General features: G+C 54.3%; 8 protein-coding genes across 8 annotated transcripts; 3 read left to right on the top strand and 5 right to left on the bottom strand.

Moving 5' to 3' along the window:
- Window positions 1–171: 171 nt before the first annotated feature.
- Window positions 172–976, bottom strand: PG986_002075 (uncharacterized protein; the record flags this gene model as incomplete). Its single annotated transcript, XM_066838297.1, has 3 exons — window positions 172–716; window positions 774–879; window positions 917–976. The coding sequence occupies 3 exons, from the start codon at window positions 974–976 to the stop codon at window positions 172–174; spliced, it is 711 nt and encodes a 236-aa protein (XP_066707190.1).
- Window positions 977–2122: 1146 nt separating this feature from the next.
- On the top strand, window positions 2123–4152 carry PG986_002074 (Cleft lip and palate transmembrane protein 1-like protein; the record flags this gene model as incomplete). The annotated part of the gene is made up of 3 exons (XM_066838296.1): window positions 2123–2176; window positions 2240–2365; window positions 2401–4152. The coding sequence occupies 3 exons, from the start codon at window positions 2123–2125 to the stop codon at window positions 4150–4152; spliced, it is 1932 nt and encodes a 643-aa protein (XP_066707189.1).
- A 1324-nt stretch (window positions 4153–5476) lies between these two features.
- PG986_002073 (uncharacterized protein) lies at window positions 5477–6627 on the top strand (the record flags this gene model as incomplete). Its single annotated transcript, XM_066838295.1, has 2 exons — window positions 5477–5693; window positions 5786–6627. 2 exons carry the CDS (start codon window positions 5477–5479, stop codon window positions 6625–6627), a joined length of 1059 nt encoding a protein of 352 aa, XP_066707188.1.
- Window positions 6628–7592: 965 nt separating this feature from the next.
- PG986_002072 (uncharacterized protein) lies at window positions 7593–8322 on the bottom strand (the record flags this gene model as incomplete). Its single annotated transcript, XM_066838294.1, has 2 exons — window positions 7593–8206; window positions 8286–8322. 2 exons carry the CDS (start codon window positions 8320–8322, stop codon window positions 7593–7595), a joined length of 651 nt encoding a protein of 216 aa, XP_066707187.1.
- A 2286-nt stretch (window positions 8323–10608) lies between these two features.
- Window positions 10609–11727, top strand: PG986_002071 (uncharacterized protein; the record flags this gene model as incomplete). The annotated part of the gene is made up of 2 exons (XM_066838293.1): window positions 10609–10740; window positions 10894–11727. The coding sequence occupies 2 exons, from the start codon at window positions 10609–10611 to the stop codon at window positions 11725–11727; spliced, it is 966 nt and encodes a 321-aa protein (XP_066707186.1).
- Window positions 11728–12515: 788 nt separating this feature from the next.
- Window positions 12516–14407, bottom strand: PG986_002070 (uncharacterized protein; the record flags this gene model as incomplete). Its single annotated transcript, XM_066838292.1, has 4 exons — window positions 12516–13064; window positions 13136–13318; window positions 13408–13762; window positions 13938–14407. The coding sequence occupies 4 exons, from the start codon at window positions 14405–14407 to the stop codon at window positions 12516–12518; spliced, it is 1557 nt and encodes a 518-aa protein (XP_066707185.1).
- Window positions 14408–15020: 613 nt separating this feature from the next.
- PG986_002069 (uncharacterized protein) lies at window positions 15021–19401 on the bottom strand (the record flags this gene model as incomplete). Its single annotated transcript, XM_066838291.1, has 2 exons — window positions 15021–19162; window positions 19236–19401. The coding sequence occupies 2 exons, from the start codon at window positions 19399–19401 to the stop codon at window positions 15021–15023; spliced, it is 4308 nt and encodes a 1435-aa protein (XP_066707184.1).
- A 981-nt stretch (window positions 19402–20382) lies between these two features.
- PG986_002068 (uncharacterized protein) lies at window positions 20383–22377 on the bottom strand (the record flags this gene model as incomplete). Its single annotated transcript, XM_066838290.1, has 4 exons — window positions 20383–20547; window positions 20621–21129; window positions 21197–21520; window positions 22344–22377. 4 exons carry the CDS (start codon window positions 22375–22377, stop codon window positions 20383–20385), a joined length of 1032 nt encoding a protein of 343 aa, XP_066707183.1.
- Between the last annotated feature and the right edge of the window lie 485 nt (window positions 22378–22862).

Here is a 22862-nt window from a genome sequence, read left to right as displayed (position 1 = left end):
TGGTGTATAGGGCATTGGGAAAGAGCCTGGTCAGCATTTGAATAAGTCTTCATTTTCATGTTTATCAATTGGTATCGATGGGCCGTAGGTCTAGATGCCTCTAATGCAACGAAAAATATAGAATCCCGTCAACATTTGACCTCATGGCAAGACTGCGAACGGCACCCCTATTCATTCGTTGTCCCATGACAAGCCATATCGAGCCTCTGAGACCTTGTAGTTACGGAGAGCCTCGATCGCGCCCTTCGCGTCTGATGCCGTAACGAGGATATCGGCGTTTGCGTGCTTAACAAACCCTTCCTCGACCGACTTCTTCAGCCATTGTAATAAACCATCGTAGAACCCGTTTATGTTGAGTACGCACACCCCCTTATCGTGGATCCCCAGTTGGTTCCAAGTAGCGGTCTCGAGCAGCTCCTCCATGGTACCGAAGCCTCCTGAGAGCGCAATAAAGCCGCTTCCCGGAGCGGACTCGAGCACTTCTTGCGCCATCATCTTCTTCCGCGTGTGCATGTCCTTGACGACCGTTGTCTTGCCGTAGACGTTCTCCTCGGGGAGGTGGTAGCCGTTGGAGTCCGTCTTCGTCGAGTAAGTATCGTCGCGCTCCCACTTCACGAGTGCCTCCGGGATAATGCCGTGGACTGCGGATGGCCCGGAAATCGAGACAATTGTTTTGGCTACCTCGCCCATCAGGCCAACGGTACCGCCTCCGTACACTTTGTCCCTGTTAGCTGGCACAGAAATGAGCAGACTCCAAAGTCAGTACGACTCACCTAGAGAGATGTCGTTCTCGGCCATCAACCGGCCGAGGTCGCGCGCGGCTTGCAGATGTGCCGGGTCATTGCCCTTAGCAGACCCGCAGTAGACACAGATCTTGACCTTTCGCGAAGTCGCATTGGGGTTGAGGTTCGAGGACGGCGTCGATGTCCGCGACGCCGAGAACGAGGGTAGGGGGGGATGCGCCACCTGATTCCATCTTGCCTAAAGGGGTTGTGTATCCTGAACAGCAAGGGACAACGAAGGCGATCAAACGGGCGCCTTTGGGTGATGTCGGGTCGCTCCCAGTATATGTATAGCTTTAGGTTTGCGGGATCGTCGCACAAGACTCTTTCGAGTTTGCTGTCGGGTAGCAACGGGAAAGAGAGAAGGGAAGCGACGGTGTTAGAAAGAAGCCAATCTGACAACTACGATTCTGAGATTAGGGAACCGCGCCACAATGATAGGTTGTTTTTGTTCTTAAGAGACAACGCAGCAAGCCAATGCGTTGATGGCTTGGGAATATTGCACAAAACTTGTTTGGTAGGACACGGAGATCGCGATGTGATACGAACCCTAGGGGATTATAAATACTCTCGGTGACATAAGGAGGAGTACTGCCTGCCTACGCCGAACAGTCATCTTTGCGACAGTCGGTGGACCGAAATCCGGAATGAAGCCGTGAGCATGGAGCAAGCTGTCGAGCTGCCAATGACGTCCGTCCCCTGGACAAGGTGTAGGCGGTATGGATGCTAGGCTTGCTTGGTTCCAACGTAGGGGGGTACATGAGGTGGAAGTGACGGTAAGCATCGGGCCTGGCTTCTATTGATTCCAAGACTCTATCCACCTAGACATTCTCATGAAATATGCCAAGTAGCAAGCAATCGCCCAGCTGAAAAGGATCTGGTCAGCGGACAGGTTGGAGAACCGAGTCAAAGCTGGAGTGAAGCAACAAGGGTAGATCGAGGATTGTATCATCGCTGGGTACGGTACCTACATGCGCCTAAATATGGAGGGGGTACGAGTTCTTCCAGAATCCCATCTCACTGATTCGGCGTGCTGTCACATCGGCTTTTAATTCGCCGACTTGCCGGTATCGCAAAAAAGGCCCGCCTAGATTAATCGAAATCTGGGGCTAGATTCGCCGGGGATCCTTCGCTTCTCAATGCTAGCCTAGCATTTGTACCTCTAGCAGCGCGTCTTTTCCGACGACCCAAGGCCAACTTGCAGTAACGACGTTGAGCCAGCCAAGACACACCGGACCGCAACAACAGTTGCAGAGCATCGCCTCGAAAGGTCCAGGAAAACGCCCATCTCCCAGCTTGACATAATCGGTTCCACGACAACCCGATATCAAGATATTAAGATGCCTGAGGGGAACGTGGCCGGGAGGCCTGCTCAGGAGGAGCAGGGCGGCGGCGTAAGTTATCCACGTCGCGAACTACTATGCGCCGCATTGCTAACACAGGATGTTGAAACGTAGCAATCCATGGTGTACAAGATACTGCAGGGTGTGGCCATCTACTACGGTATGAACATGCTGATGAAGCAGTTCATGCCCAAGCCGCAAACCGCTGAAGTCAAGGACGCCGATGGGCATGTTGTCAAAGTCGCCGCAAACACGGGGGATATTCCCCCTTCCAGATGCGACCTAACCAACTCGACGAGGGTGCTGTCTACAGCTCGCTTCCTGAACGTGTGGCCCCGATCTGGTCGACCGACAGCTCGCTTGATGTGGTGGTTGCACTCTCCGATTCACACGTACCACTCCCCATGCCGAAGATCCCCGAGCAGTATCTCGTCCTTTCGGAAACGGAGTTCAAACTGGGAAACTATAGCGACAAGCGAGTGGTTGAGGCCACTTTCGACGTCCCCGTGGCCGTCCAGAACAATGGCACTCTCTGGGGGCATTTCTACTTTGGCCTCACTGGTTCGATTTTGGATCCTCATCAACAGGGTTTCGACCCGGCTACAGCAATCCACTTCGCATATCCTCTGACCCAGTATGTCCCCAAAAAGAAGGCTGTCAAGACCCGGAATTTGCTCGAAGCCAAAGAGGAACCTGTGGAGGAAGTAGAAGAGGACATCGCCCCCGGTCCTATCATTGCAAGCTATTATCATCCCAACGCAAGCCTTTCGTTCATCCCTGATTCGGGCATTATCGATTTCCCACAATCGAGTGTAGCTGTACGACAGTTCTTGAACCTCGAGGTAACTGGTGCTCGTGATGGCACTGGCAAGAACGGGTGGTACTACCCGATCCTGTTCATGAACTCGTTTTGGCAGTTGAAGAGTCACATGATGGTCCTCAACGAAACCGTCAAGACACTTCCCATCAGGATCGATTTGGACAACATGAGAAACTGGAAGTTCAACCTGATGGCCTCTGTCGAACTCAACGCAAGAGAGCAAGCTCGGCAGGCCGCTTTCGGCACTCCCTTGCCCGGAGGCGCCGACGGCAGTGAGATCGAGATGATCAAGGAGATCTTCCTGGACACGAACCCCTGGCTACTCGGTATCACTGGTGTGGTCAGCATTTTCCACATGGTACTTGAGATGCTGGCTTTCGGATCTGATATCGCCCATTACCGCAAGAAGAAGGACAATGTGGGTATTTCAGTGCGCTCGATTTTGGCCAATGTCTTCATGCAGACGGTCATTTTCCTATATCTGATAGATAACTCTCAAAACACGAGTTGGATGATTCTGGGATCCCAAGGTATTGGGATTCTCATCGAGTTCTGGAAGATCACTACCGTGGTCAATGTTCGCGTGCGCCCTGCGCCTCCTGGATCGTGGTTCCCGTACGCTATCAACTTCGAAGACAAGCACAAGCTGAGCGAGACTGAGGAGAAGACCAAAGAGTACGACGAAATCGCCTTCAAGTACATGTACATGGCTGGTATACCGTTGCTGATTGCGTACGCGATATACTCGCTGTACTATGACACGCACAAGTCGTGGTATTCTTACGTTATTACGAGCCTGGTGGGTTCCGTCTACGCCTACGGATTCTTGATGATGGTTCCGTCGCTGTATATCAACTACCGACTCAAGAGTGTGGCGCATATGCCCGGCAAGGCGATGATGTACAAGTTCCTCAACACTTTCATCGACGACTTGTTCGCTTTCACCATCAAGATGCCGTTCCTGCACCGCATGGCTACTTTCAGAGACGACATTATCTTCTTCGTCTACATATACCAGAGATGGGCCTACAAGATTGACTACACCCGCGTCAACGAATTCGGCCAAGGCGGTGATGATGAGGAAGAGGAGGAAGCGAAGAAGGCGGATGTCAAGTCTCTACCTAACTTGGATGCGGCAGCTGAAGTGGTGGGCGGAGAGGCCAAAGCCACTGGTGCCAATGTAGGCAAGGCGACCAAGAGAAAGTAATCGTTTGATTTCTCCCCCGAAAAGTTGAACGTATGTTTGCTTAGATATTGCATACACAAGAAGGCATACTCGACGCGTGTTCTCGACGCCGGGTTGTCGATTGGCCATGCTGACGAGTTATATATACGATATGAGGCTGTTGCATATCTATTACCCAACTGACTGACTGAAAACCCCACGACGTGTTGACTCTTCTTGGAACAGTTCCATACAAGACTGATCTATGCTCCCACGCCAGATTAGCATCTAACATGAGTTGTTGGATTTCTCGCCTCGAATAAGTTACTTGTTGACAATGGATGTGAGATGTGAATCTATTTCTGTCTATCGCCATTTCAATATAGGGGCTTCTGCCTCACGTGTCGAGGGTGTGAGAGCGTGTATTGGTGTGTGCCTAATGCGAGTAGATAAGGGGATACAGCTTCCGTCAGCAAACGTGTACAAGTATATTACATAGTCTCCGCCACCCCAAGTACGCTACAGGGTTAGTGGTTATGTTGTGTGTTGGTTCTTTTCATGTTGATTCGCTGTGTTTTCGTTGGCACGGTAGGGAGAGCCGCGTAGCGCTTGAAGCTGCTAATTTAGTCACCAGGAACCCGCGGGCCGCACGTGCTATCTGTCCCATCAGCCATCCATCAGTCCCCAGCTGCTGGAACATGGCCTGGGCCTCTGCAGGCCTCCCGGCGGGCGGGCGGGCGGGAGCAGCCCGATCAATACTTAGGTAAGTAAGATCCCGTGTTCGTCTGATTCTCTCGTAGGCTCGTTGGCTGCAGTGCTGCACTTCTTTCCATGTTGCATTTTGGGGTCGGTGTTCAGACATCCAAAAGCCAAGATCTCTATCGGACTGGAGCTAGGACTCTGTTTCGTCTCTTGCCCTCCCCGCCGCGGTGGAATCCTTTGTTTCGCAAGGCCTCAGGACCCGGGAACAGCTTGTCGTTTCTGCGATAAATGCGGGCCAAATCTCGAATGAACTAGAGCACCAACTGCCGAGTCCGGCTGGGCTATGTACGTCGACGTACTAACGAGCTCGGCCTCCCCGAAGCAAGTACTTAACATTACCTTAACTTAACCAAAGGCCGCTGCCACGTTCGGTCGATTCGACGATTCGATCGACGTAATTTGTCCAATTATTGCATTGCCCTGCACCCAGCGACGACGCACAAGAGATCAGACGACTGACTTGACTTGACTTGACTGACATAGACCGAAGAACACGACATTACATACGCCATAACTTCTAAATAATAATACTACTACTGACCACGCATTTCGAGAAAGCGGAGTCGTCCACAGACTTCGCTGGGCGTGCGTCTCATTGCGAGACATGAGCAACGAGACGGTCGGCTCCCTCCTGGCCGTCATTGCCAATTCGCTCAACGATGCCCTCCGCATCATGATGTTCGCCGACAAGCGGGCATGGGGGCCCGACGAGTTCGAGCAGCTGCGCCTGCTGGAGGACACCCTGGACGAGGCCAAACGCGACTTCCAGGAGCTCCCCGTATTAGTCAAGGGGACGTTTTACTACGAGCACGATAGGAAACGTGAGTGCATGACGTCGGTCGCTTAAAAAAAACACCACACCCTAAACGCGCAAACCACTAACCCTGTCTGTCCTCTTCGTTCTACTATATAGCCGAATCCCTCGACGACCTCCGCGAACTATGCTCCCAGTTCGAGCTCCACACGAAACTCTTCAAGGACTGGGCCAAGATGGGCGGCCCCATCAACCCCGTCTGGGCGACCGATACCATCAGCCTGCGCCGCGAGCTGCACCGGGCGCAGTGCCGCGCCGCCCGCCGCATCTTCAACTCGGAGCAGGAGACGAGCGTGCGCTGCCTGGGCGCGTTTCAGGTGTACCGGGTGCAGCGGACGCCGGACAACCCGCAGCAGCGGCAGCTCGAGGAGCTCATGACGTGCAACGAGGTCGGCAAGTTCGAGCGCTACGGCGACCTCGACCTCGCCTTCATCTGCGACTTCTGCGACGGGTACCTGGTGTGGGAGGACCTGCGGGAGATGCCGACGCGGCGGACGACGAAGCAAGACACGACCGCCGGCGGCGGCGGTGGAAACGGAAACGAAAATGACAGCAATAATAATGACGATAGCGGGAGCGGTAGTGTCACCGGCAGTATCAGCGCCACCGAGGCCACCAGCAGCACGGCCATGGCGCCGGGGGCCCGGGACACCTGGCACGCCCAGGGGTTCAAGAGGTCGGACGGCGAGGAGAAGGCCGTCGTGTTCGCGCCCGTCGCCATCGCAAACCACCTCCCGACCGAACCCGGCGACTTCCAGGCGCGGATCCTATGCCCGTATTGCGAGGACTATGTCGGGTACGAGCAAGGCGACGGTGAGATGGAGGCGGTCAAGTGGAACCAGGACGAGCGCGGGTTCGACGATGTCATCTCGTTCCAGGAGCACCTCGAATGGAGCCATGCCGACAAGGCCCCCGCCCAGGGCACTTGCGCTGTTATGTGAATGAACGAGGCAGGAGAGGGTCGGGTGGACATTTGGAAAGATGTTAAGAAACTTCCACCGTTGGTACTACAGGCGTTTGTTTTACTGAGATTAGAAGCTAGATGGCACCAACGTCGAGCAAGCCATGCAAAGGGCTGCTGCATAATGCCAATCGGGTAGCGAAGGCGTTCCGGGTTTGGGTCACAAGTTTGCTCGGTTGAGTCAAAGGGGGACGTTACACGACCGACTGGCTGACTGACTGACGATGAAAAGATTACTGCAAAGGCAAGGAAGTAGAGAAACGACTTTGGCAGGGATCAGGTCCATGCTGATGCGGACCTGCAAAAAAGAGAAATCCTAGTATATCCCGTTGTGAATTATTTCGAGACTGCTAGTCTCTGCTAGCTGGCATGCATACCTAGCTAATGGTACAAATAAATAATTGAGCCCGCCGCATAAAGTTGCAAGCGGGTATCCTCAAGAATGCCTTTCCTCAAGTTCCGGCCTCTGTTTGCTGAGTAGTGGGCTTCTCGCTGCAGCTTGTGCTCCGTCGTTCCTTTCCAATTCCTTGTGCTACGTTCGTGGCCCAGTCCTATGGGTAGAATGCTATTGAATGATGCCACACAAGTCAGTACTGGGAGAAAGCCGTCCCGCTGGCTTGTCTCTCCATCAGGCATCCTGACCCTTCACGGTCAGCGTAGTTTGCGTTGCGCAGACAATAGCGCCTCCCCTGGCCCCGATTACTCTCGCCACTTTGCTTGGCCTCCCCCATTGCCCTTGTTTGCCAATACCCGGACTACGACTCTCGAGAGTGTATGTAGCGCTCGCATACCCCCGTTGAGCTGGCGAGGTGTGCCCTTCCCCTTCACTAGCATCTATTATTTCTTTGTCGATCACTTTCTGTCCTCTCTCCCTCTCTTTCTCTCTCTCTCTTTCTCATTCCTCTGTCCCGTTCGGACCAGATTTATATCAACTCAAGGGAGAAATCAGAAGAAGCGCATATATATGAAGACGAGGATGATCAGCCCGAGGATGGCAAAGGGCCCGTATTGCTTCAGCAGGAGGTCCCAGTTGATCTTGACGGCGGCCTTGCGGTAGCTGCGGGCGTCGTCGCGGAGTCGGCTGGAGATCTCGCCCATGCGCTCGAGGGAGTCGCCTCGGTACAGCAGGTCCTCGATGTTCTTGGTCATGACCTTGGTGACGTCGCGGAGCTCGTCGTTGACCTTGTCGAGGTTCTGGGCGGCGCGGGAGTCGGCGTAGGTGGCCTTGGTGCGGGAAATAAACGTGTCGAACTCCATGAAGGCGTAGGGGCGCAGCTGCGGGCTGTGCAGCTGCTGCGGCGAGTACGAGGTCGCGAACTCGGTCGAGAGGTCCGACAGGTAGGTGAAGGCCAGCTTGCGCGGGTACGACCGCTCGCAGATGCAGAGGTAGACGATGTCGGCCGACAGCAGGTAGTGCAGCGTGAAGGGCCCGGACTCGATCGAGGCTTGCGGCTCCGAGTTGCGGTTTAGGCGCCGCAGGACCAGCTTGACTTGCGACTTGATCTCGGCGAGGGAGCTCTCGGTCGCTTCGTCGTCGACCGAGGCGCAGAGCATGAGGCCTGGAGAGAGGGAGAGAGAAATAATTAGCCATTGTTACTATATTGGGTGATAAGGGACTCGAGCCCAAGTATGACGTACCATCGCCCAAACGGGCTATTTGTGTTGACCTGATCATTTTTGCAGGATGTGGATTTCGGGGGTGTGTAGATGTAGTGGTGAGAATGCTTTGACGAGGTGGCCCAGAGTCGAAGCCTCGTGGATGGTGACAAAGAGTCGGTTACTGGCGTCGCTCTTATTCAAGGTAAATGGGGTACGTGGCTTTATCGACAGGCAACGGCAATACAAGACTGATTGCTGATACTTTTTTTCAATTGACGATCGGCTGAAGACAAACAAACCAAAAAACAGTCGATTGGTTTATTTTTGGCAAATTGATGTAAAGTACGCCAATTGCTGCGCCAGGCTACTCATTGGGTTTATATGAGGTGTCCAGTTCACATGGGTACATATGGGCTGAGCGCCAGGGAAGTCATCTCCATTCTCCAGTGCCCTGTCTTACCCCCTGGAAAGATCAACGCCAGCGCTAATGCCATCATTCATCATCGAAGGTCTGCAGAATGGTCTGGGTACAAACGGGTCTACGGGTCTGCGAGTTTTTGGTCTGGGCCGCTAGCTGGGATGCCAAGCCTACGCAATTGTTGGGTAGCTTCGGCTGTCATTACTAAGTACATGCGTGAGGGCTGCGACAGATATAAACCATGCGATCCTCCTCCCTTTTCCATGCCGGTAACTGTTCAAGTGAAGACATGTGGAATCAATAAAGCCCCATGGGTACTGATTGACCTCGGGTATTTATAAAGCCAGTCTTTTTTCTGCTTTGCTTTGGATGTGCACCCGAGCCCTGACCTTTGAACTGCTGTACACACGCATTGGTTAGCCTCCACCCTCCAATACCCTTCAACCACCATCACTTGGTTGGTCCACGGGAGATCGCTGGTCTTGCTGTTTCAAGGATACAAAACCGCGGCTGGAAAACCAGACGGCTTGACTTGTGCACAGGAGATATAATATTTGCCCGTCTATTCGCATCCAATCCGCTGTTGCTCCTCTGCGTGCTATGCTGTGTATAGACCAGGCGCCACAGAAGCTAACGAGCCACGCTAGAGTTGCCACGGCCAATGAGCGCTCTGCAACGCCCTTGGGAACTACACTGCGCCACTCTATATACTAACTGGTGATGATCATCGCTGAACGTCTCCTCGTACATGTCTATTTGTTTATGTTTTTATCGGATTGCGCAATACTCGGCTGAAGGGGAAATGAAAAACCAAGCAACAGGCAGGTAGGTATTGTAGCTCTACCCTCGTAGATTTGGGGAGGTCCGTAGCTAGCTGCGTTAGGTCGATGACATCGTCGCTTAGTCGTCCTCCATCCAATCCAGAGTAAATAGGTCCCTTAGGCAGTGGTAGGCTTGAGCCATTGTCTCTTGTGAGCTGGACCTGCAGCACCAACATCAACACCAACAACAACAGCAGCAACCATGTCCACCCAATACGGGGGACCCGAGTTCTTTGGCCAAGTGAGTGGTTTCCTCTTTCGTTTTCCCATTCTGCGTATTAGGATGTTCCTCCTCCTCGTCCTGTTCCTCTTCCTCTTCCTCTTCCTCGTCCTCGCCCTCGTCGTCACTGGCCTGTTACCCCCAAGCCTTGCGGTCAAGTTCCGTGCCAACTTGGAACAGCCTCTTTGGCCTCCCGGCCCAGGGAGACCGGCAAGGCCAGCAAGGACAGTGGTGTATGCATTCTTGCAGGACATTTGGTATGAAGAACGAACAAGCACTTTTCTTGAAGACGATCTTGGCATTCTTTCAGAGGTCCAACAAGGTTCAGAAATCGTCTGGGGCATTCTTGGGCACCATCTTTTCTTGCATCATTTTCAGTTTTCAGGGCCGAGAGAATTGTCTCCTTCAGAAGTCCTGAGTTATATGCCTTGTGTGTTTGGTTGAGAACAGACGGTGTCTGCCAAGTGGTATTGAGACACCGTCTGGGCCTGATCGAGACTGTCTTTGTTGGAGGGCAAGGGTGAAGGGGACTGTCCGTTGTTCGACGGACTGGTGAATCCGTCACCACGGTGCTTTCAACTGAGGTCACGGCCTTCATGTGCTCAGGAAATGGTGCTCATGCTCATAGTCATGGCTTTCCACAGACAGACAGACCCCTAGACCCCTCTGCCCCTTGTTACTTACTGAGTCCCTGTGTCCCTGTGTCCCTGTGTCCCTGTGTCCCTGTGTCCCTGCATCCTTACATCTGCTAGCGTCCTGATCTGACTAGCACTCCCCCGCGCTAATACTTATCTGTCTTAGGCGCCACCCACCCCTCCCCCCACCAGTGGGGCAGCCAGGGTCGCTGCCACCACCAGACGCAAGCTTGGCAGCTGGACCAAGAACATCTTCTCTTGCATCATCATGCCTTCTCATCGCTCTGCCCCAGCTCCCTCTCCAGCTCCGGCCGCGAAGCAAGACAGCGACAAGATGGATGAGCAGATCGACGACATCCTGGACCCCAGGTCCGCAATTGGCAAGGCCGACAACGTCCATGTGAGTTTATTCCGATTGTTCTGCTTCCTCCAATACCACCTACCTTGCGCCATGGTCTCTGGATGACGTCAAACCCTCACTTTTCCTCTTGACCTCTAACCACAATCTCTTCTCTACACAACTTGCTAATATTTCTGTTATCGCCCCATTCAGCGCGCCGTGGCCAACCCGTACTACTGGTCTCTCCTCTCCGACGAGGACCGCTCCCAGATCCTGAAGCTGTGGCCCGACCAGAAGGCCGTCATCAACGCCGGCACCCCCAACGCCGTGCTCGACTTCGACTGCATCAAGGTGAACCGCGACCTGCGCGTCAACTGCCGCCAGTACTCGGAGGACCACGCCGCCGGCCGCCACGACCCCGACTGGCTGGCCTCGGCCGAGCGCGCCCACGTCAACCGCGCCGAGGGCCTCTACGACGAGATGCGCGAGGACTATGTCGAGCGCCAGTTTGGCGTGCCCGCGATGCGCAAGGAGTCCAAGGGCAAGGGCAGGGCTGACAGCAAGTCGCTCGAGGGAGAAAAGGAACAGCAGCCGCATCAGCAGAATGGTGGCGGTGAGATCAGCGCTTCCGCTATCGGCCAGCAAGAGAGTCCCGCTCCAGAGATTGTGGTCACTCAGCACACAGACAAGAACGATCAGACTGTCGCCGAGGAGAAACCCGACTCGAGGCAGGTGGAGGATAAGACCATCGTACAGCCCAAAGGCGATGAGCACGAAGCTACGGAGCAGCAGGGATCGACCGCCCAGCAAGAGCCCATCGTCCAGCAGGAAGTCGCAGTACAGGAAGGTGTCACCACCGAGAAGGCCACGGACAAACCTGAGCAGACTGCCGCCACAGCCGAGGTAGCCAACACCGGAAGCGACAGCGGAAAGAAGGCTGAGGCCGATTCCCCGGAGACTAGCCCGTCGACTCACTCTGGCGTACTGAGACGCAGCAAGCGACAGAACAGCCGCTCCAACCCGATCTCGCGCACATCGTCTAACTAGACGTCACTACCCGCCACGCATTTGGTTTTCGCGGAACCTTTCGATTTTTCTTTTACTTGCGTTTAGACCATTCACACCCTCCCTCTGTGTACGATACGGGATACAGACAGGATTCGAGAGACACATTTGCTACGGTAATACGACGACATGATGACATGATACCCACAACGGAAAAGGAATGGTTTCAAGAATAGAAACCAGCAAAGGCGTTTACAAGGACATTCGATTCGACATCTGCATATTTCAGGGCAGGTTTTTTCATGGCAGGCATTGATACAGGGGAGAAGCAAAGAACAGGGGCCATGATTAATAGGGAACCGGGTTACGAATGATAATCATGCCAATCGGGCATATGGCTTAGTCTAGTTGAGAATTCAGACTCTTTCAGTTGCCGCACTGTATTGTCTTTTATAACGTGATACTGCCACTGATGTATCATGCTGTTGAGGCTATTGCTTCGGTCGTAGACTTAGAGGCCAAATTTGGCTGCTGGTAAGTATCTTCCCCGGCTACACCATTGACCTCGACTGTACGCTTTGGTGGCAGTGGTTTGTATCAATGCGAGATGGGCTTCACCGTGAGTCTCTTGAGATATGAGCTCGGTTCATTGAGCGGAACCATGACGAAGCTTTATTTACACAATCAGGAATTCTATGGTATCCAGCAAGCAACAATAACATGTATTTCTTGGAAGTGACACAATTCGAATACCCCCCGTATAGCGCTCCCAACAAGGGAGGAATAAACACCCCGACACCTTTTGCTAGATTGAATACAGGGGAAGTATGCTAAATGGATGGAGGCGTGCCCCTCGGAACGATAGACATAATGGACTGTTCTGCCGAGAACCACATCTTCATCATATTGCCTTGCATATTCGAACAAACCCATCCGTCATTACCTCCTTGGTGATCATGTTGCTCATCATCGTCGTCCTCATCCTCGGCATCCCAGCCCCCGTAACTACGATGCTCATGCGCCGACCCCGCCGCCTCCGAACCGCCCTCCACCTGAATAGCCCAGCGCACCGCCACCCGATGGAGCCCCGCCGTCCCTCCTCCCCGCGCAAGGATAGTAGCGGTCGCGGTCGTCTGCGTAAAGACACGGTAGCAGATCCGAGCCGGGTGGGGGTACGTCCCGGCGACGGAGTCGACGCCGAGCCGGCAGTTGCCCAGGGCGCGCCGGGCCCCGTTCGCGTAGTCGAGCAGGATGGCGTGGCAGATGATGCCGCTACCGGGAGATGTGTTTCCCTCCCCTCCCCTTCTCCGAGGACTTGTAAACGCGTGACGTTGTCCAGCGGGGCGGAGGAGAAGATGGCGTGGTGGATGGGGGAGGCGCTGATGGAGCCGCCGTCGGGTGCTGGGAAGGGGTTGGAGAAGGACGATGAATTTATGTTAATATCGTCTACTCTGACCTCGTTGGTTCCTTGTTCGCTTGTACTGTGCCATGGATAGGTCCCGAACAGGGTGGCGGGGCCGACGCTGAGGGTGTTGTAGATGAGCAATTCGGGGTTTGGCTGGCTGATGCTGACGTCTTCGTATTCTGAGTAATCGGGGCCGAGGGAAATGTCACCGGCGAGTTTCATGCGGAACTTTGGGCCGTGTTAGTGAAAATGGTTGCCTTTCCTCCCCTCCTCTGTCTGGGGGAAAACCATTAGAAGTAAATGGGGGTCGACATTACCAAAAAGCAAGGCTTTTGCATGCTCAACTCATTATGGTTCGCCGCCCGCGTCATGCGCAGCGCAACCCCCAGAATCTCCTCGCCTTTGGTGATAGGGAGATGCACCCAAACCGTGCGTTCCGCCACGCGCCGCCCGCTCTGCTGCTGGACAGCAGCCCTCTTCGCATACGGCGCCGCCCGGGTGTGGGTGGAGATCTCGTACACCTTGCCGTGGTCGAAATGGAAGGTGAGACCAGTCGCACCGCGCAGGTCGACGGTCAGGAACTGTGTGGCCTGGGGCATAACGGGTCTGGCAAATCGGCAGCCGGCCAGAGGGGGAGGGTCGGGCATGTCCCAGATGTGGAAGCCGCCAAAGCTGTCGGGTAGGGAGAGGCGCATGATGCCGTACTGTGTGCAAGTATTAGTTGACCCTCAGTACCCTATACCTCAATAGGGAAAGAGGGAAGGAAAGCAATGGGGTTAGTTTGACCTTGTATTGTATCATGATCTTTTCAAGTTGGTCGTGTACCCCCTCAGTCAGAATAACAAACCTCATATTCTCAGAATTCCAACGTCGAAAGGGCGGTATGCCCGGTAGCCTTTCGATCTGCCTGATACCGTGGCCATCAAAGGTCAGACGTATGCTGGACGGCGGCCGTTCCGGCGATGACGACTGGACAAGGGACGGCGGTCCCCGTCCCCGAGTCCACGCCAGGACGTCACGGAGAGGAAGCGAGACCGAATCCATCGGCGCCTTCCCAAGCTCCCTGGCCAAGCTCACGATGGCGACGTAGCGCCAAAACGTCGCGAGCGAGGAATAATCATATACTACCCGGACAAGCTCCGGCGGGAGCCGTCTCATTCCTTGAATCCCGTGTCTCTCGGCCTTGGCACATACCAGCTCCATGTCAAAGGTGGCATCGCGGCCCAGATGGAGATGCGGTGCTCCTCGCCAAGGTGTCCGCGAGATGGCCGCGGCCCATAGCCGGTCGAGCGCATCCTCGGGCTGGCATTCCTTCATGAACAGGTCGAAACAGTCGGTGTGGATGGCCACCCCCTCCGGGGACTGCCTGCAACGCCAACAGTTGGAGCGGCAGCATAAGTGCTTGGTACCAAAGTGAAGATTCTTCTCGGAGTAGTGCGGGAAGACCGCCCTGTGCAAGCAAATCACAGACCCGTTGTATATCACTAAGGCGTCCTCATGTTAAGCACTGATGGCATGGGTATGCGTTTGAGAGCTTGGTCTTACAGGGTATGAAGCCATAGCCAGGAACCCTTGGCAGGCCGCAAATCCCACAAGAGGTCTGCAGGAAAATGTGCTCTGGCTTGTTGTCGTCCATGGCGAAATCGACTACATGAGCATAAAACTGGTTGATGTGAACGAGCCGCCACAGGAGGGGGAAGTCGAGGAAAGAATAACACGGCCAACAGCATTGGGTCGGCACTTGAAAACGCCGATGTTCCTGCAGGTCTAACTGACGTGCGACAGAGAGGCCAATCAAACGCCCGCTGTCAAGTCGTCGTACATGATTAAGTACCGTATACTCCCCATTCAACCTTGTTGTATGGCAACAGCCGCCCGGAGCTCTTTCTCTATTCTATCTGCTTACAAAGTACTGCGCAGGTTTATCTTCCTAATCGCGAACTCGCACCAAGCATTTGTGCCTCGAGTGCCACACTCTCCTTTCCTTGGCGCCCAGCCATGCATCCATCATGGCCTGCGTACTGGACCTCTGCCTGCCTCCTCCCTCCGTCTTCTTAGCCGGTCCCTCGTCGACCCATACCCTGGTCTCCTCAACGCTCGCCATGAGCTCGAAATCGCCTCGGCACAACGCCGTGGCACCAATGTAGACCTCGGTCGTGGTATGCGCGCCGAGCAGTGGCAACGTCTGCTGCAGCGTACCGTTCCAGGCAAACTTGCGCGTGAAGTCGAGCGCCACGTTCAGAGGCCGGTGGGCGAGCGCGGGCATCACGCGGACTGTTGGGTAGATTGGTTGCAATGTGCGGTTGGTCAAGCGAACCCGGATCTGGACGAAGTCGTCCACACTAATATGATTCTCAAAGGCTGAGGGGCTGCCGTCAGAGGATATAGGTTCAACAGAGAGCTCTATTCCGACTTCATCGATCTTGACCGCTTCTATTTGACGTGGGGTCAAGCGCATACCGCGAAGCTCAACGGTTCCTGCTCTTGGAGGGCCAGACAATGTCTTCCAGCTTGCATTAAGGGAATCGATAACCTTCTCGCGGAACCAGAACGCTTCACGATTGGCACGCTCTGTCTCGGGGGTGATCTTACTCGTGCTCACAACGAATTGGCGTTGCCGCGAAGGATTGATGGCGGGAATGAAGGCGTGCGGGTCCTCCAAGTATACACGGGGTACCGGGAAAACAATCCGGTTTGTGTTTCCGGGAAGTATGTGCTCCTCAATGGCGAAGCAGTTGGCAGCTTCGAGGCGGACCTCCATATTGCACGGCCAAGCGTTCCGTAAGTCCATCATTAGGAGACAGTACTTGTCTGAATCGATGGGAGTATCCGCTTCCGTTTGTTCCACCCCGATGCTTCTCCAGAGAGGTTGGGGTACGTCTCCCTGGATTGGCAGAATATCTATCCTCGCGAGCTCGACACTGGCATTGACAGTTACTGCCAAGTCAAGACAAACCTGGCGTGTGTGGAATTTATCTTTGATCTCGTCCTGCGGTACACCCAGGTGGGCGTAGTCGATCTGAATCGTGCCACTGGTGAGGCCTGGCTTGCCTAGTATTTCAAAGTCGAATGTTCTCGTCTCCCCAGGGGGGATGTACCTCTGTCCTTCGTCGACCTTTCTACGCCGCAGTGCCTGTTTCTTGGCCAACACAAGCTCATACTCGTACAGCTCAGCAGGAGTCGCATCCCGATTAAGGATGGCTGTTTGCAGCGGGCCCTGAGTTGAGTCTTGGAAGGAGAAGAGGAGAAGATCCACCGGGGTCTCGGTTGATTGATTTTGCAAGGTAACAGAAAAAACCTGTCGTTCGCCTTCTAAGATCATCACCGCAGATTGGGCTAGTGAGGTCGATTTGACCACAACCACGGGCTGTGCATTGATGGCTGTCAAGCTCATACTTGACGGAGTCAGAGTAGGCCCAGGATTAGGCAGCGCCTTGTTCTTCTCGAGAGCAGCCACGCCAAAACCCTTGACCTTGACTTGCGTGTCTGCGGCCCACGGCTGCTTGAAGATGGGGAACCTTCTCTCGCGGCAACCGCGAACACGCACGACGGCGCCTGTGACTTTCAAGTCGCCTGCTTCTTTCGGAGTTCCTGTCACCTTGAGGATCTGTGTCCGATACGGCCCAATGATTGTGCTTTCAGCAGTAGGCTCAAAAGCGGCCCCCTCTGTGTCCAGCTTGATACTTTCGATGTCAAGATCCATCTCGTACGGGTTCTGTATAGTAATCCGGAACACGGCCGCTTCCCCTGCCACAATAGTCCGATCAAGGAGCGCTTTGTTTGGCGGTCGTAGGAAAGGGTTATAGATAAATGGATTAACATCCTGGGAGGTCCGCACGGCGTTCGATCCCGGCAATACACTTTTGGCATGCGGTTCCGGCGCCCGTGTAGGGGGTAAGGGGTCGAGCGTTATGTCGCGTATCAGGAACTCATCCCAGTACTCTGCAGAAAGATTACCCAATCCAAGACGCGTTGACAAAAGTGACGTTTTTGAGATGTTATTGACGAGTCGGAGCTGCTCATCTCGATGGATTATCGGGGCTGCATCTTCCCGTCTCGGGCCCGGTGCAACACCACTACCTGCAGTTCGTAGGAGATCACTAGAGAACCTCAGGACCCCATTGAAGTCTGGGAGTGCCTCGGAGAAGTTGATGCAGGCCCGAAGTATGTTGAGCTTGACCATGGGCATTCCAAACTGTCTTGCCGCAGACTGATTCTGAATTCTGGCGATGACAGCATCATTGCTGTCGCCACTAGAGAGGCTACTGCTGGATTTGGGTGCGCATGCGCCATCGTAGCCTACAACGCCGTACGTTCTGCACAGCAGGCCCAAGAACGAATCAACGCCTTGCTCGATGTCTCCTTCGCCAAGCTCGAGAGCACCAGAACCGTTACCTTGACCACTAACCGCGTCCAGTCCCACTAAACCCGCTGCTGGGTGGATGCCAACTTCAGCAGCACCGCGGGTGCGAGCTTCGATCAGGCCGCTAATCAGTACGGAAACGAGCTCTCTGACCACCATGGCCTTCTTCCGCTGAAAGCCAAGTGTCCCGAGCACTGATGCTATGCCACTCAATATAATAGCGCGATCGACCGTGGTTAACAGTTCTGCAAGGGACGAGGGGAACGCCTTGAACAGAACGTTCACAATGTAGCTCCGCGACGGAGTGACGGAAAGCCTTGGCGAGGTGGTCAACGGCTCTGCAGGGAACTTGCCGGAGATGGCCATCTCGAGAAACCTCTTGTCCACTTTGCCCTCACATATGTGCAGGGCCGTCATACAGCTACACAGCCTAATAACGGTTTCCGAAAGGGATACGAGAGGTAGCTGTTCGCCAGATACACGACAATAGAGCCCAATGATCTTCTCCAGTAAATCTGGCAAGGCTTGTTGGAGATGCCGTAACCAGGCTGGCTGATCTGGGATTACATTCTCGGGCTCCGCAAATTTGTTGCTGGACGACTTGTCGTTTGCGAGGCATATCGTTGGCACCACGAATTCAACCCCAGCCCAGCCGAGAAGCAAGAGGCAAACTGTAATCAGCTCCAACCCCTTTCCGTGCCATATATGGTCATTGAGGGATTTGGCAACCGTGGTGCCCTCGACCAGGTCTTTCAAGGCATCGGTCCAACGACCGGCTTGGAGGTACATAGACCCTATCAGGATAGACACGCGACCTTTCCCCTTGTTGCGCCACCTTTCATTGAGTCCACCGGGCCCAAATCCTTGAACCGCTACCTTGTCTTGCCCCTTTGGGGACTTGACATCTTCGGGTGTGCCCGGGCGCGAAGACGACTTGTGCTCCGGGCTAGCCGGGCCGGCCCCGTTCGCATCATCAAAATTCGTAGGAGGATTTGAGAGGCCGCTTCGCACTGGCGTCGACGGGCGGCCGGTCGGCGTGGAGCCATTAGACCCAAAGGGTAATCCTTTGAAAACAGGCATCGACATGCGAGACTGGCTCTTATCAACAACCCCGCTTGAAGAAGACGATCTAGCCACTGAAGGTGCCGCGAACTGCGAGTTTCGGCGCGACGAGGGATTTGACTCGTCTACGGTCCATGATGAAGCGTTCATTTGAGGCCGAGTAGAATGTCCAGGTGTGTCGATAACCGTCATGGCCTCAAGTGACCTTGCCAGAGTTGTCATCTCCGCCAATAACAAGGACGAGATATCACACATTATGGTCTTCATTGTCGTGGTTTTCGACTTCTCGACCGGGGGGATCGTCTTGACGCCTTCGGGTATGGGCACCTCGGCGTCTCCTGGCGGCACGTAATCGAATATAAGGACATGGTGTGAAAGCGCCTTGCCATGCGAGTCCCTCAAGTTTTCCAGCTCCTGATACAGGAATCGAATGTTTTGCTCCACCGTCGTCGGGGCATGCCCGTTGACCGACTGTCTCTTGCTCAAAGGCTCCTTCTCAAGTTCGGTGCCATCTGCAATGGCGATTATGACCAGGGGTTCTCGATACAGGTCGAAGGGGGACAAAGCGAGGTGGGAGGGTGGCGGCACGTGGGTTACGAGGTCGTAGAATATAGCTCCGTCGGGAAAGGCCAGCGGCGAGAACTTATCTATAGGTGAAAGAATAGTTTAGTCAGTACGCCGGGCAGTTGGCATGGAATTTCAAGAAACGGCGCAACTGACTTCGGTTGGGCCGGCCATCGGCGCTGATATCGCGAAGTTGTACGACATGCTCCTGGCTGAGTCGCTGGACGAAGGAGGCGAATCGGTCTCGTTTGATCTGGCCGACGGGCAGTAGTAAAGCTCGTACCCTCGCCGGGGCGATAGGTACCAAAGAATCCAAGCTCATGCTGACATTGACGTTGGTTTACTCAGGCCCTCATGAAGCGACTGCATGCCTGTCACACGCGGACAACATAGCAAAGGGCGGAGGGGCGGTCAATTAGGAGCTGGCGAAACGAGGCCTGTTCGCGCGTCTAAGCTTGGTCTCAGCCGTCGCGCGATGCCCCAGCTCGTTTGAGATTGGATCAATTGCTTGGTGGTTGGCGCCCGGGGGTCAATCTCGTGGCGAGGAAGTTGAGCAAAGGGACTGGGCAAGTAACGTCACTCCTGATCGGATACTCCCAAGGATGTCGAGTAGATGCCCGGGAGTTATTAGGCGGATACGGAGTAGGTGTTCTAAAGTTCGATGTCATGGATGGAGGGTCGGGCCTTCCGTTTCTAACACCCCTAGCCCGCCCCACTAAGCCCGCCGTTAAGCACAAGGTGGACTTCAATGTTATATCGAACTACATTCCACTTCGCAGCTCCTATAATAACAATTGAAGGCAGTGATGAGATTTAGTCTGTCTATTTCAGAGCCCAACATGTTTCCTTTTTTTTGGAGTGGCATCCGCTGCTCTCAATATGTCGACAAAAAGAGGCATGCACAGGCGTCTGAGAGCAGCCTTGGCTTGGACCTGACACGTCCTGACACGTAAATAATCCGCATTGCAGTGTCACTGTCGGATATTGATTGAACTGATAGTCAGACTAGGTAGTCAAATGCCGTAGAACGTGCATGCGAATATTATCACGTATATATCCCCGCCACAAACACATGTTATACCAACGTTGGCCAACAAAACCGCCACTGGATACTAGATATTGGGAGATAAACCGATAGGGTTTCTTACGGATTCAAAATATACTTGATTCGTGTGACGAAGTAGCTTTTGGCTATATAGTGGTAGAACTATCCTGGTGTAGCTATATCCAACTGGGTTCACCTGCATTGGACTTTTGCCTCTCCAATATATCTTTGTCATTCCAGTTTTACCATCCAGAACTCTCATCCTGACGAACTTGGACCAGGCGCTTCGGATGCCGTTATACCTTTGCCCTTGCCTTCCCTTGCCTCCACCTTTAGTTCGCTATCGAAGATGTCGACAGACACGCTCGCCTCTACGAAGTCCTCAAGTTCCTCGGTGACCGTCTTGAGCTTCTCCTTGACTGCCTCGGCCCCCTCAAAGCCGACGATGTGGCGTGCTGGGGGGGTTCTCATGCCCGCCGATGGCCGTCAGCGCGACCACCGTCTCGTTGACGAGGCGGTCCACCGAGGAGGCCGACAGCTTCGGGTAGCGCTGGATGATTTCCGTGTCCGAAGGCTCCACGGCCGTCTCCGGGTTCATATTGAGGACGTTGCTGAGCATATCGCGGACGCTCGGCGCCGGGTTGATCTCGCTGTCGTAGTAGGGCAGCTGGGGCGAGAAGGTGATCTTGTTGGTCAGGGACTGGATCTCCATGTGGGGCTGCACCACCGTGACCTTGATGTTGAAGGGCGCGATCTCGTACGCCAGCGAGTCGCAGAACCCCTCGAGCGCCCACGTCGCCGCCGTGTAGATGGGCATGCCGGGCGTCCCGATGTGGCCGCCGATGCTCGTGAGGATCACAATGTGGCCCGTATGCTGGGCGCGCAGCAGGGGCAGAGCCGCTTTGATGAAATTGACCTGGGAGAAGAAAATGGCCTCGAACTGGTCACGCACTAAGTTCTGCGTGGCGGGCGAAGTAGACAGTTCTTCGACCGTGCCAACAACAGCTTTATCATACCGATATGTGAGCAGGTTATACTCGACGCGGACACGCAGATGGCGGTGGTGGCATACCTTCAGAGGTACAGCATAGCAGAATGTCTATGCGCCCGAAATGCTCTTTGGCTTCGGCGACGGCGGCGCCGCATTGGCCCATGATGCGGCCATCGCAACGGATGCTGCGTATGCGGTCCTTCCACCCCTCCCGATCTTTGCGATTGCTCTTGCATTCGTAGATCAATTCGCGAAACTCGGCGCTCCGCTCGTCATTCTCAATCTCATGAGGCGGCAAGCATGCAACGACGTAGTCACCATGGTTCAAGAGCTGGCGAATGAGGCGGATGGCGAGGGGCGTGAGCGAAGATGTGAGAAACCATGTCCGCGGCGAGTTGTGCGTGGCTGCAGATGCACTATGCATTAGTCGCGTGGAAACAAAAGTAATTGGAATGGAGATCCCATCAGACTCCGAATTCGTCGTTGCTTTTTATCCCACTCTGCCACCCGATTCCTGGAATTGGTGCTGTTCGGGTCCGGACACAATGCATGCAGATCTTGCTCCTAGTGGCCGTTGAAAGCTTTGGTTCTTTTTTTTTTTACTCCGTAGGTTCCCTTCCGATCTTTCCGAGCATTGACTCCGTCTCTTTCTCTTTCTGGCGGGTGGATGAGAAGGAAGCAAAAGAAAAGAAGCCGATGGGGGTGATGACTTTTAGGGGAAGGAAATGACGTACGGAAAGAAGCAGCAGCCGCCGGCGCGGAATGCACATGTCGAGCTGGGCCGGCCTCGTTCTTCCTCTCGGACATTTCCTGCTGCAATTGGCACGGCTTCGGCAGATCCTCTGCATACTAAGTCAGCACCACCACCACAACAAAACCAACGACAAAAAAAATATAGCCAGCAGCACTCTTCTCAAAGGTGACTATCTTGATGGACGACAGGTGGACAACCACAGAACCAGAGCAAAAAGCCTTGCGAAGACATCGAGAAATAACAAGTAGACCGAAGTCCCGGGGAGAACAGGCTATTGGCAGGAACCGCAGATATATAAAGGTCGATCGGTAGGTAGGCCAGCAACCAGGACAGGGCAGACGGGCAAAGAAAGGGAGTGATGGGAGAGATTGACAATGAAACGAATAAGAATAGTATTATGATTATAGCAGCTTCATGTATGACGCTGCCTGGCCAGTCCTACACGCGCCATCGTTCGTCGGTCTATGCACTTACTGTACCAGTTCGGGCCTTCCTGAGTAACCTCCATGTCGCAACGCCCTTGTTGTGTAAGTGTCTGGAGGAGTCCGGTACTGGTACAAGTGTCGCCATCCCAGCCGGCAGTTGCTGAGTTGGGCAAGTGGTTCATGATAAATGAAAAGAACCTCAAACTACCTACAGCCCGCCCTCACTCATCAGGGACGCACGCCTGGCGAATTCTAGGACAGGAAGAGGGCGAGGCCGTGAAACCGACTACAAGCGATCCTGTGGACCGGAAGAGCGCCGCGACCAGGAAACTCTGAGCGTGGCATCCCCTGCGAGAACCATGCACGAGCGTCCAAGGATGTGACAAGTTCGGCAGCAGCTGGGCTTTCTCTGTTTCCATTGTTTCCGTGCTTTTATTGAAGCCCTGGTTGATATATTTCCGAGGGATGGAGCCTAGCTAGCTTGCTCCAGCCCCCCGGATCTTCATTAACCGCCGACTTTGACATCTGCGATACAGGGTCTGTGGTGGAACGGCCAGAAAACCGTCGT

The sequence above is a fragment of the Apiospora aurea genome, assembly GCF_038362705.1.
Source record: "Apiospora aurea strain CBS 24483 chromosome Unknown utg000001l_segment0_segment0, whole genome shotgun sequence".
In the NCBI taxonomy this organism is placed as follows: domain Eukaryota; kingdom Fungi; phylum Ascomycota; class Sordariomycetes; order Amphisphaeriales; family Apiosporaceae; genus Apiospora; species Apiospora aurea.
The sequence above is the reverse complement of the archived record's forward strand: the minus strand, read 5'-3'. Positions and strand labels throughout refer to the sequence as shown.